Source organism: Myotis brandtii, unplaced genomic scaffold (assembly GCF_000412655.1).
Source record: "Myotis brandtii unplaced genomic scaffold, ASM41265v1 scaffold650, whole genome shotgun sequence".
Lineage (NCBI taxonomy): Eukaryota > Metazoa > Chordata > Mammalia > Chiroptera > Vespertilionidae > Myotis > Myotis brandtii.
This window is the reverse complement of record NW_005370517.1, coordinates 397,814-411,853: the sequence shown is the minus strand read 5'-3', so window position 1 is coordinate 411,853 and position 14,040 is coordinate 397,814. Positions and strand designations below refer to the sequence as shown.

The 14,040-nt window shown below is 49.9% G+C and overlaps 1 protein-coding gene across 1 annotated transcript in view; it reads right to left on the bottom strand.

Moving 5' to 3' along the window:
* PPP2R1A (protein phosphatase 2, regulatory subunit A, alpha) overlaps positions 1-14,040 on the bottom strand; it is a 30,141-nt gene that overhangs the window by 15,014 nt on the left and 1,087 nt on the right. The window contains exons 2-3 of the mRNA XM_005880742.2: positions 5,467-5,557; positions 2,117-2,217 (exon numbers count right to left, since the gene is read on the bottom strand). Of these exons, the coding sequence (XP_005880804.1) occupies positions 2,117-2,217; positions 5,467-5,557 (192 nt within the window). The remainder of the gene's footprint in view (positions 1-2,116; positions 2,218-5,466; positions 5,558-14,040) is intronic.

The window sequence follows — 14,040 nt, the reverse complement described above, 5'->3', positions numbered from 1 at the left end:
TTTTTCATAACTTGTCAAAATCCAGGTTAATGCCTCCTCCTCCAGGAGGCCTTCCCTGACCACTCCCCCATCCATCTAAACCGGGTTAGGTGCCTCCTCTGGATTCTAAGGGCTCCAGCTTCCCTCTTTCTCAGCTCTGAGCAGCCTGTAAAGCAACCAGGCCCTCTGAGAATAGTACAAAGGAGAGGTCATGGTTAAGAGGCAGGGGCAATTCACTCAAACCAGTCTATGCCTCAGTTTCTCATCTGTGAACTGGAGCATGTCCCATCACTGTGAGAAGCGATGGGTCACTGTGCCTCAGGCACTTGGAACAATAATCACAGGCACTGAGTGAGCGTCAGCCACTCTGACCCGACTCCCTCTAGGCTCCCGGAGGGCCTCAGAATGTCTGTGCTGGACAGTCCCAGAGATCACATGTGACTGATCCCCAGAAGGAAGCGTGCGATGACTGGGGTTCACCTCACTGAGAATGCTCTGTGGGAAGACCCTGACCTGGCTGGGGAAGGACCCCGGGTTCCAGTGCTGGCTCCCAGAAAGCCTGAGTCCCTCCCCTATCTGGAGCCCTGGTGATCTCAGCAGTGTTCTCTGCTCAAGTCCTCTGAGAAGCTGCTGAAAGCTATGCATTCTCTCCTCAGAAAAACTGACGAAGGCCAGGGCTGCAGAGAGCTCCATGGCGTTCAAGGGCCCCCCCTTTCAGGCTGGTCCTCGGACCGCCCATTCCTCATGGCAGCCCTGTTCTATGTAAAATGCAAACAATCCCATTCACATATAATTTTCTGTGTGCACACAGATGAAAGCTCAGATACCAGCACTGAAGGGCAATCATCACACCTCCTGACTTAATGCTGTTTGGAAAAAAACAACCTATCACATTTGCTGAAATCCAACATACCAACAGTTTTAAGAAGCACGTTATGTTACACACCACTAAAAGGAAGGCTGCTGACAGTAAGTAAGACACCATCAAGTGCAGAGGACTAGTATGAAATACGTGTTTAGAAACAATGAAATACAGAATTACTGGGAGGAACGCAATGGCCCAGGGGTCTGAGGAACAGAGAGAAACCAAGAGCCTGGGCCACCTCTGAGGTGTTTTCTTCCCAGATCACAGACTGGAGTACCTCCCAGAGGCCAACGGGGGTCCTCCCTTCTCTTCTCCCGAATAGCAATTAATGTTAGTATCTGACCCTTCTCTATGTCCCTGGCCACCACCAAGCACAAGGTCAGACTGGCAGGCAGTGGGGTAGGGGCCTGGGGGAGACTCAAATGGACATACCTGGAATCCCACCTCTGCCATGTACTAGCCATGCGACTTTGCACAAGACGCCCAACCTCTGGGTGCTCTGGTGGCTCATCTATAAAAAGGAAACTCTCCCTATCCCCTATCCCAAAGGGTGGACATGACCACATAACACACGGCATCATGACAATGGCAGCTAACACCTGTTAGTAGTACTATGTGCCTAGTACTGTGCTAAGGATCAATTATAAAGATAGGTGTTAATGACTTCCCCTCCCAGAGGCCAACGGGGGTCCTCCCTTCTCTTCTCCCAAATAGCACTTAATGTTAGTATCTGACCCTTCTCTATGTCCCTGGCCACCACCAAGCACAGGGTCAGACTGGCAGGCAGTGGGGTAGGGGCCTGGGGGAGACTCAAATGGACATACCTGGAATCCCACCTCTGCCATGTACTAGCCGTGCGACTTTGCACAAGACGCCCAACCTCTGGGCTCATCTATAAAAAGGAAACTCTCCCTATCCCAAAGGGTGGACATGACCACATAACACATGGAATCATGACAATGGCAGCTAACACCTGTTAGTAGTACTATGTGCCTAGTACTGTGCTAAGGATCAATTATAAAGATAGGTGTTAATGACTTCCATTTAGAGATGAGCAAAGGATAGCACAGAGAGGTTGAGTAATTTTTAAAAGTCACACAGTAAATCAATGGTAGAAGCTAGCTTGACTCCTAACCCAAAGCCCCAACTTGTTGGATTACAGTAAATGCCCAAAGCCCATCTACTGTGAGATGACTCCCAATCACCTCCTATATTCTCCCCTCCCTGACCCCCAAGGGGAAGGCAAGAGCACTTCCCCGCCTCCAGACTCACCAGCAGGCAGTGCACATACTCCGGGCCTCCAACCAGCGTGGTGAAGGTTCCCAGCTGTTCCGCCAGGGCCAAGAGGACCTCATCCTCATCGTAGATGGTGTCTGTGGGACCAAAACAGACTCTGTTCCAGTCCCATCTGAAGTCTGACTCCAGCCCCTTAAGAAGCCAAGCTGGGAACATGCAGCCTCATGCTGCTTCTCAAACTATAGGCACTCACTGCCCCCACCATCCACCTGGGCTGGCACAGAGATCAAGGCACGGGCCTGGGTCGGATGACAGGGCACATGCCCGGGTTGCGGGCTTGATCCCCAATGGAGGGCAGGCAGGAGGCAGCCATTGATGATTCTCATCATTGATGTTTACCTCCCTCTCCCTTCCTCTCTGAAATCAATAAAAATATATTTTTTAAATAAAGTCTTATAAAAAGAAAATGCTCTGTCCTGATGCTAAACCTGAAAGCCATTCTCTTCCAGCTCCATCCTATCTTCCCTGAGGTGGTGGGAACTGCTGCATCCTTAGCATCTATGCTAGCATCTTAACTTCCTGAGGCTAAGCCAGGCCTATGGCAATCCAGCCAGACTACATTTCCCAGGCTCCCCTGCAGGTGGCATGGACACGTAACTATACTCTGGACAATGGGGTGGGAGTGGAAGTGGTGGGTTCCAGCTCTGGGTCACCTCTTTACCACAACCCTCTCATGGTGTCATCATTGCCCCCATCTTGCGGGGCTCCTCCTCTTTTCTGTACTTGAAATGTTAGGCCTAAAGGCAGATGTCAAGCTACTCTCCTCTCTCTCAGGGAACCTGCATTCCTAGGTCTTTGCAACAAAACCAGGGAGTGCTTTCAGGGCAAACCTGGGATTTCTGAGCATATTTTCACTAGTGTTACAGGAGTCCGAGTCTTTAAGTGACAGGTTACTTTGCAGCTCCACGACAAACTCGCATGTGACTTGACTCACCGTGCAGTCAACCCATGTCTCACAAATTAAGGCCAAAATTTACAATGTTAAATTAAGACCATTTAACACTGGTCTCTTTAACACAGCGGGGACATTAGGTGGTAATTTCCCCCTCATAATGTTGATTCTGAACGTTCTGTAGGTGGAAGCTCAGGGCTTTTACCTTTTCTGTCTGAAACAGTACGAGCTTTTCCGAAAGACAGTGTATCTGCCATTTACTATTTTGAACATTTGGCAATCTCTTGAAGCCCAAAGTAAAGAAAATCTGATGTCATTTGGGATTACAGCAGCCCAAAGAAACCTTTCTCTTCAATTATGTGACTCTACAATGTAATAAAGGTAACACATACATTAAACTCCCTGAACCTTCACAATGGCCCCCATCTGTCTGACGATTATTTCCATTTTACAGATGAGGCAATGAAGCCCACTGAGGCGAGGACTGAACGCAGACAGCCTAGCCCCGGCATCTCTGCTCTTAGTTGCTGTCTCCCAAGTTGACGTCCTGCCTCTGGCCTTCTTTCACCCATCCCGCCCCTCAATACAATTCTGCCTGCCCGCTAGGTTTATTTTTGTCCATCTCATGCCCCCACCCTCCACCAACTATCTATAACGGCTGCCCTGCCTTCATCTACTGGATTAAACCCAAACTGCTACCTGGCGCCCAAGGCCAGCAAATTCCAACCCACCATCACCCACCTGCCACTGTGCCTGTCCCAGGTGAATCCCCAGGTCCCAGCCTGCCTCCATTTGCTGTTTCCTCCTGCCGGTTTCCCTCCCTGGGCTGCCTTCCCCATGGCCTATTACAGAATTACCAGCAGCACTTCATCCTCCCAACAGCCTTGAGTTAGGTCTGACTCTTACAGGTGAGGGAACTGGGGCAGGCAGGTGGAGTGGCTCCCCCAGGTTTATCCAGCAGGCTGGAGGTTGGTGGCACCGCTGTGTTTCAAACCCAGGTCTCTCCAACTCTTTCTCTCTCTGCAACTATTTAACCCCTTGTTATACTCTGTGCCACACCCCTTGTCCCCTGCAGCCTCAGAGGTCGTCCCTGTCTCAGCATTCCAAAGCTCTCAAGTCTCTCCAACAGTTCATCAGAGCAAGCCACCTGGTTCGGGGCCATCTGCTCTGCGTCACGTGTGCAGATGCTGACTGTGGGACTGAGGCTTTAGTTGTGGTTTTAATTAGTATAGAGTTGTCATGGGAATCACGGGAAGAGAGGATTTACTAGTGATTGGTGTCAGACATTGTCCTAAGGGCTGTGTCTACACCTTCGCTGACAGGAGTGCTCAGGACAGGCTACTCATTCACATTTAAGCAGCACTTACCACATGCTGGGTACCGTTACCCGGTATCTATTTCATCGTCCTGTCAGGTTATGCTATTATGCCCACTTCACACATGAAGAATCGGAGGCAGGCAGATGTGAAATACATCGCCTGAGGTCCGTCAGCTAGAAGTGATATAGAGCTTGCATTTGAACCCAGGTAGTCGGGACCCTGATGCATTAACCATGTGAGTTTGGAGCCAGCATGACTAGATAACATTCCGAGTCAGCTCCTGTGTGACCTTGGGCAAATAGATCATCTTATCATGCCTCAGTTTCCTCATCCAAAAAATGGGGGCAATCTTACCTACCAGGCGTTGCCGTGGCATTAACTCAGATAATGATGGTGACTTACATTTACTGAGCACAGGCGCCGGTCTGGGGACTCTAGGTGAATGAACTCAATCCTCTCAAGAAAGGGTTTATTTAGCACAGTGCCTGGTATGTGGCAGGCATACAATAAGTATTAGCGATTATTATTATTATTATTATATGCTCATCCCCATTTTACACATAAAAACTACAGGGAGCTCAAGCCACAGGCTCAGTGGATAGATCGACAGTCCTTGGACTAAAGGGTCTCAGGTTTGATTATGGTCTAGGGCACATACCTCGGTTGCAGGCCCCAGACCCCAGTCAGGGCGCATGCAGGGGGCAACCAATCAATGTGTTTTTCTCACATCCATGTTTCTCTCTCTCTCTCCCCCTCCTTTCCACGCTCTCTAAAAAAAATCAATGGAAAATATGCTCTGGTGAGGATTACTAATAACATAAAAACACTACACAGAGAGTGAAGTAACTAGTCTAAGTCACTCAGCTTCTAATGGTGGGAGCTGCAATTCATACCTGCCTACACCTGTCTCCAGACCCCTGTCCCCAATCCCTGCCCCTAACATTCCAGATCATTCCTTCAGAGAAGGACTGCACTTCTCCTCACAGTCCCTGCGCACCCATGTCTAGCAGAAGGCAGACACAAACGACCTGTTAAATCCACAGCAAGGCCCCTTACCCAGCAGGCACCACCCTGACAGCCCCCACTCCACATGAGCCAGGAGTGCACGTGGTTACCTGTCAGGAAGGGCAGAAGCTCACTTCGGGTCCTCTCCACCCCGAGGGCCAAGGCGATGGTGGACAGCTTCTTGATGCTGTTGAGGCGAAGCTATTGAGAACAAGAAAAGGAGGGAAGAATGTGAGCAAGCCCAGCTGTAAGAGAGTCCGACAGCACCTGAACTAAGTGTGTGTGAAGACACCGAACAATAACTTGGCAAACACCTACCAAGTGCCTCTGTGACCTTCAGTCATGAAGTTAGCAAGCCCAGCTGTAAGAGAGTCCGACAGCACCTGAAACTAAGTGTGTGTGAAGACACCAAACAGTAACTTGGCAAACACCAAGTGCCTCTGTGACCTTCAGTCATGAAGTCAGCATGGGAGCAACCCCTCAGCAAAGCAGCTTTGGGGTCTTACTGAGGCGATGCCCGCTCAGCGGCCCTTTCCAATTCTGTGTAAAACCCCACCTGGCCTCGCCCCCACCCCACAGGCCTCCGTTTTGTCCCCTCTTGCACTGGGCACTGCTGAGCACACTACACATCGCACTGTAAGAGCAGCAGCCACGTCACGGTGCACTTACTCTGCGCTCCCACACTCAGTCTTTTAACTCTCACGATCACCCTGGGGTCAGAGGATTATGAGCTCAATTCTACAGAGTGGAAATGGGCTCGGGGAGCAAGTACCTTCGAAGGGTCACCCAGCTCAGATTGCACGGAGCAAGGAATGAAACCCAGGACTGTGGGCGGACAGTGATGATAACAGAATAAACAGCACTATAACAACATTGCTATAAAAACAGGAGTGGCTGTGCAGTAGTAACAATACCACTAGTGTAATAGGCTGAATAGTGGCCCCAGAAAGACATGTCCCAGTGCTGGCCCGTGTAGCTGTGAGTGTGAAGATAGGGAGCCCTTGTGAAATAAGAGAAACCTATCCCCCAGCTCCTGGCATAGAGCCCCTAAAGCCTGGTAATTTCCTGAGTGATTGGTGCGCCTTTTGTTCCAATGAGGTGACTGTGGATGGGGACTGGTGACCAGAAAGACCAAGCCATGAGTAGAACCTTGAACCTCTCAGCCACACCCTCCATTCTCCAGAGAGGGATAGAGATTGAGTTAATGATCATGCCTACACAACGAAGCCTCCATATAAATCCCCAATAGGAGGGGTTTCGGGGAGCTTCCGAGTGGGTGAACACATCCAAGCACCGGAAGGGTGACAACACCCCAACTCCACAGGGACAGAAGCTCCCACAATCTGGGCTTTCCAGACCTCGGGCCTATGTACCTTTGCATGTGACCGCTCATCTGCATCCTTGACCATAGAAGACACTGGTAAATGTGTTTCCCTGAGATCGGTATGCTGTTCTAGCCAATCATCAAACCCAAGGAGGGTGTCAGGGAACCTCTAATTTGTAGCCATGTCCGGCAGAAGTTGTGGGTAACCTGAGGACTTGCCATTGGCGTCTCAAGTGTGTATGTGTGGGGGGCAGTCTCATGGGACTGAGCCCTTAGCCTGTGTGATCTAACTGGTCAGTGTCAGAACTGAATTGAACTGAACTGAGTATGAACAGCAGGGCTCCCAGCTGGTGACACGGAGAGTTGCTGGGTGTGGGGAACTCCCCCTGCATCTGGTGTCAGAAGTGTTGAGTGGAAGTGTGTGAGAGTAAAGGAGTAAAGGAGATACACAGAAGAGCAGGTTTTCTCTGCAGAGGCCTAAACCCTTAGAAAAGAAGACACAGAGACACAGAGAGGGAAAGGCCAGGTGAAGACGGAGGAAGATGCGCCCACAAACCAAGGAATGTCAAGAATTGCCAGCAGCCACCGGAAGCTAGGAGAGGGGCATGAGTTTCCTCGGAGCCTCCAGTGGGACCTCATGTGATCCTCTGGATGCAGGAAGGTAAGCACGACTGACACCCCCTTTCCCCACTGTGCGAAGAGGCACGGAGAGGCAGAGGCACCGGCTAAGTGAGCACGGAGAGAGTGGGGACTCCGAACTAGCTATGATGGCCCGGCTGGCTGTGAACTCCTCCCCCCTTGTTTCTCCATCTTGACAAAGGGGCCTCCCCGCCCTGGCTCACAGTGCCATCGCCAGAATGCAATGAGATCACGTGTGTGACAGGGAAGGGGACACGCTCATGAGTAAGCCACTGCCAGGCACAAGTGGGAACTCTCTTCCTGGAAGGAGAAGCAGGGCAAGAAGGGACCGGGCTCCCTCAGCCTGTCCTTTCCTGGGCGCAACGCAACTGCGGAGAGGTGTGCCAGTGACACATCAAATAAGTTCCGTTTAAAAAGCCCTTAGGGCCCGGCTGGCATGGCTCAGTGATTTGAGCATCGATCTATGTATGAACCAGGTCATGGGTTCAATTCCCGGTCAGGGCACATGCCTGGGTTGTGGGCTCAATCCCAGCCGATCAATGATTCTCTCTCATAATTGATATTTCTATCTCTCTCCCTCTCCCTTCCTCTCTGAAATCAATAAAAATATATTTTAAAAATAAAAATCCCTTTGGGAATCACAGACAATGAGGAGAATCTATGATGAAATGCTAAGGTGGCCTCCCCTCAGAAACACCCCCCACACATACACATTTTTGATACGACGTCACTAGGTTTTTGGACTATCTGGGCTTGAGGGGGTCCAAAAACTCACCTTCCTGCCCCTCAGAAACACCCCCCACACATACACATTTTTGATCCGTCACTAGGTTTTTGGACTATCTGGGCTTGAAGGGGTCCAAAAACTCACCTTCCTCACTGTAAAAGGACCTCGATGAAATTAAGTATTACAAGGTCTGCAACTTATTTTCAACCAAAAAATAAAATAAGAGATTTTTTTAAAAACCTGAACATGGTGAACACTAACAGCGAACCTGGCTGCTAAGTATATGGCTCTCACTGCACTAGCTCAGAAGTCAGAGGCTCTCTCTGTAAATTGCCAGAAAGTGTTCTCAGCTTTGCGGGCCACAAGATCTCTGCCCCAACTACCTGACTACATCCTTGCAGCACAAAATCAGCCGCAGAACCAGACATGTAAACAAATGGGCATGACTGTGTTCCAATAAAAGTTTATTTGCAAAAGTAGACAGCGGGCTGGATCTGGCCTAGGGGCCGCAGTTTCTGGCCCCTGCACTAGTCTTTCAGTGTTCTGTATGTTTGAAGTCTTCCATAATAAAATGTCAGGGGGAGCGGTGACCCAGTTGCCTATTTCTTTCCTTTGTCACCTTCAAGCTGGGTCTCTGGGTTCTTCTGACAGCTGGGCTATGGGGAAACGTACACATGAGCCAGGGCCACCCCAGGCGAGCAGCAGCCCTGAGGACAGGGAGGAGTGCCAGAAAATATCATCATAAGGCCAATAACAAGCAGGAGCAGCTAACAGTTACCGGAAGCTTACTATGTGCTTGGCAGCAATCAAGGACTTGGCTTGGATAATTAACATACTCAATCCTTACAACTCCGCTCTGAGGTAGGTATTATTACTAGAATCCTCTGATCCACAGGGAAGTTGGCACTTGCTGGAAAGCAGCAGAGCCAGGACCAAAAGCCAGGTGCCCTGACTCAAAATCTCAACATCATGCTGTCACTTAGGAAAGATGCCCAAAGGGTGGGCCCAGGAGAATCAGGCCGTGCCTGCCATGGTGCAGAGCCCCCTTCCTTCCACTGCCCTCCTTGGAGATTCCGGCTTAGGTTTCATGAAGAACATCTGCTGCTTCTTTCAGCGAAGACAGCACCTTAAACGCTTACAAAAGGCAGCACAGGGTGACGCTTTGGAGTCTCACTGCCTGTGTTCAAGGCTAAGCTGCTTTGCATATTGGCTGTAAGAGCTGGGGCCACACTTTGTACCTTTTTGAGCCTCAACTTTCTCACCTGTGAAATGGGATTATAATACCTACCCTCAGAAAGTTACTGTGAGTACCAAGTTACATACTACTGGGAATACCTTAGCACCAGACGTAGGTCAATAAGGGCAGGATCGTGGCTTATTTTGGGCTCCAAAAAGGGCACGAGTGGCAGTTGGCTAGCTGTCCACCAAGGTCTCTTTTCCCTTCTCCCATAGTGACAGAATAAAGACAGAAAGAAAAAAAAAAGACAGCAAATATTTCCATGGTACTTGTATGTGCCAGACACCATTCCTGGTGTGCCAATGTTTTAACTCATTTGATCCTCAAAACAACTGTGAGGTAAATATAGGATCACCCATTTTATGGCAGAGAAAAGGAAGGCACAGGGAGGTTAAGAAACCTCACACACTCGTAGGTGGCAGAACTGGGATCTGAAACCTAGCCAGCTGGCTCTTAACCAGTAACCACCAACAATCTGTACTTCTGGTGTGTGTTTTTTATCGAGGGAGGGAGAGGGGTGCGGGGCGGGGTGGGGGGGCTCCCATGGACCCCTTTGGTAGGTCTAATGACAACCACAATTTTGAACTAGAAGTGAGCATAAACACTAGAAGTGAGCTAGGAACAGTCATGATTTCCACCGGGGACAGAGTCACAGGTTTGCTAACGCTACTTACAACATGCTCTTGTAATACTAGAGTTCATAATAGAAGTTAAATTTGAATTAGAGGTTAGTGAAAATAAAGATGTTTTTCTTCTCATCCAAATTCATGGACCTGCCCTGGGAATATAGATGGGCCCCGGGTTAAGAGCTCCTACACTGGCTATGCTGCTGCTCCTTAACCCTTGCTTTTCAGCTGTGCACATGACCCCCACCCCACCCCACCCCCAAGAAAAGACATTTCCAAATCACCTTTGCATCTGGATGTTACCATGAGATTAACGTCTGGCCAATGAAATCCAAGTGGGAATGGCGTGTGTGACATCTAGGGAGTGTCCTTATGGGGAGACTGGGTGACAGCCTTTTCCCTTCCTTTCTGTCTGGAATGGAGCTATGATGGCTGGGGTTTTAGCAGTCATCTTGGGACCTTGAGGTAACCTGGGGATGGGGAGGGCAGAATGGAGGACATGCAAGCCTGACACCCTAACACCACAGAGTACCATTTCAGCTTGGCTTGCCACCAGACCTTTTTTTTTTTCCCCACAGAGAAAGGGAGAGGGAGATAGAAACATCACTGATGAGAGAAAGTCATTAATCAGCTGCCTCCTGCACGCCCCACACTGGGGATCAAGCCCACAACCCGGGCATGTGCCCGGACCAGCAATCGAACTGTGACCTCCTGTCCATAGGTCCATGCTCAACCACGGAGCCACGCCAGTCAGGCGCCACCAGACTTTCTGAACTCCTGGTCCATAGGTCCATGCTCAACCACTGAGCCACGCCAGTCAGGCGCCACCAGACTTTTTGATCATGAGTCAGAAATAAACTTCAAGCTCATTTAAGCCTCATTGATTTAGCGTTTTCCTATTACTTACAGCCAAACCTAATTCCAACTAGCTCAGCACATGACCTAGTTCTGGACAGAGACATTAAGAGCAAGTCGGCCGAAGAGCTTCCAGGAAAGATTTTCCTCCTTGAGAGAAGGGAGGACACGGAGCACCTCTGCCCTAGAATGGCCCCTGCTTTCAGCAAGGACCTACTGTAAGCAGATGCTGCGGCAGGCTTGTGGCCACAGGAAGCAGGTGAAAAGGGCACACGCTGGCCCAATTATGTAATATCCTTGTTGGTAATAACAGGGAAAATGAACCTTTACTTGTTTCAGTGACTATGGGTTGGGTTCTCTGTAACGTTTCTGATATAGAGTAGCTATTAGTATCACTAAGAAACCTGACCATTTAAAGAGTGCTTGCTCTGTATGAAGTTCAGGACTTTACACATATTCTCTCTTAGTACCACCTCGGTGTTTATTTTACAGTCGAGGAAACTGAGGCACGGGGAGGGAACGCGGGTCACCTAGTGAATTTGTGACAGAGCCTGGAACGTGAACCCATGTTCCTCATCAGCATTTTACCAACTTCTTTTCTGGTTTAAATTCTCAGAGGGCAGCCCTAATTCTAGTTCTGTTTCACCGAGTGCCCAGGCACTCTATAAAAAGGCGTGGGAGCCTGTCAAGCCCTGTTTCTAAGATGTGAACACCGCATGCTATTGCAAGGTCTTAGACAGCTAGCAACTGTGTCTTTACAAATCATTTAATCCTCACAATAATCTGGCCTAGTGTGTCTTCTACCCTTTTTTTCCCATTTAACAAGAAAATCAAGGCCCAGGAGGGTTGAGTAACTCATGGCCAGACCCCGGTCTGCGTCTTCCCACAGAACTACCTCCCGTGCATCACCTCCAGGCCTAGACTTTCCTTTAAGGATGGAGCAGGGACCACACAGGCAGTTGCCAAGCTGGTGTGGCTCAGTGGTTGAGCGTGGACCATGAACCAAGAGGTCACTGGTTCGATTCCCAGTCAAGGCACATGCCCAGATTGTGAACGTGATCCCCAGCGGGGAGGGGAGTACAGGAGGCACCCAATCAATGTTTCTCCTCATCACTGATGTTTTTCTCTCTCTTCCTCTCCCTTCCTCTATTTAAAAGCAATAAAAAAAAAAAATAAAAATAAAAAAGAATGCAGGCAGCCTCTGGCAGGTGGAAAAGGCAAGAAAACGGATTCACCCTTACAGACTCCAGAAAGGAAGCAGCCCCGCCAACACCTACATGAGCGCCCAGTGAGGCCCATCAGACTTCCGACTCCCAGAACTCTAAGGTAATTCAGTGGAGCCCTTTTAAGCCACTCAATTTGCCTCAGGAGTTTCCTGGACCAGGGCTGCTCTCAGTCTCACCACTGTGGACATTTGGGGCAGATAATTCTTTGCTGTGGGGGTTGTCCTGTGACCTGTAGGAGGCTTAGCAGCTTTCCTGACCTCTATTCACCAGAATCCAGTAACACTCCCCCAGTCGTGACCTTCCAAAAGGTCTCCAGACTTTACCGAATGCCCCGGTGGGCAAAACCACTGTCATTACCTGCCTGCTCTTTCCTAGCTTCCTTCGGGTCCCCTCTTAAAGTCTGCATCCTCACAGGGGCCTCCCCTGGCAGGCCCACTTCGCGCCTGCTGTGTACTCTGCCCCTTCCCTTGCCTCCTCCTTCAGGTCTTTGCTCAAACATCACCTTCTCAGCAAGGCCTTTCTTTTTTTTGTTTTTTAAATATATTTTATGGATTCTTTACAGAGAGGAAGGGAGAGAGACAGTTAGAAACATCGATGAGAGAAACACCGATCAGCTGCCTCCTGCACACCCCCCACTGGGGATGTGCCCGCAACCAAGGTACATGCTCCCGACCGGAATTGAACCCGGGACCCTCCAGTCCGCAGGCCGACGCTCTATCCACTGAGCCAAACCGGCCAGGGCAGCAAGGCCTTTCTTGATCACTCTTAAAAACTGCACTCCCAACGCCTCTTCATTTTCCTCCTTAGCACTTATCCCCATCTAACACACGGCACATTGTACTAATTGATCCTGTTGTTCATGTCTGTTTCCTCTCACTACAAGGTCAGCTCTGAGAGGCCAAGAGTCTGTCTGGTTCCCTGTGCCTAGAACAGTGCCCTCCGCAGAGTAGAGCTCCCCCCACCCCCAAACTATGGAGTCACTATCACAACATCCTACTGTCTCCTTCCCATCACATTGCACATGCATTATTCATGTATTCCGCTGTCTCACGGCTGTCTCTTGCGTAACGACTGATGTCACCACTACATCCTCAGCACCGTACCTGACATGTGGCAGGTGTCCCGTGAACAAAGGAGTTCGTTCATACAGCGGCCCCATGAGCTAGAATCAGTGGTTCTCAACCTTCTGGCCCTTTAAATACAGTTCCTCATGTTGTGACCCAACCATAAAATTATTTTCGTTGCTACTTCATAACTGTAATGTTGCTACTGTTATGAATCGTCATGTAAATATCTGATATGCAGGATGGTCCCTAGGCGATCCCTGTGAAAGGGTCGTTCGACCGCCAAAGGGGTCGCGACCCACAGGTTGAGAACCGCTGAGCTAGATAATTAGCTCCACCGGAGAGGAGAGCAAACCAGGGCTCAGTGCCAATGAGCAAGAGGAAGAGCCGGCTGGCGGCACCACCACGGCCTGTGTCATTCCAGAACCCCAGCGGCTGGGCCCAGGACCACAGGCTCAGTTTCATAAACAGGGAAACTGAGGCCCCGAGGGCAGACGGGACCGCTTCCGCCCTGACTCCCAATCATTAGAGCTACCATTTATTGGGCTCTTTACAAGAGACCAGACACCGTTCTATTACAGTTGTATTTTTTTTATTTAAAAATTTTAAAAAATATATTTCTTTATTGATTTCAGAGAGGAAGGGAGGAGAGAGAGATTAGAAACATCAATGATGAGAGAGAATCACTGATCGGCTGCCTCCTGCACGCCCTCCCACTGGGGATCGAGCCCGTAAACCCAGGCATGTGCCCTTGGCCGGGATTGAACCCCGGACCCCACAGTCCGCAGGCGGACGCTCTATCCACTGAACCACACCGGCCGGGGCTATTACAGTTGTATTCACTCGTTCAGTCCCTCGCCACCCCCCTAAAGAGGCCGGGACTAGTATTTATGGTTATTTGCCTACACTTTTATGGAAAGCAGAGTCGCCACGAGCAGGGAAGTCACCTGCCCAAGGTCACGCGGCGGGTGGGAGGTGGATATTGG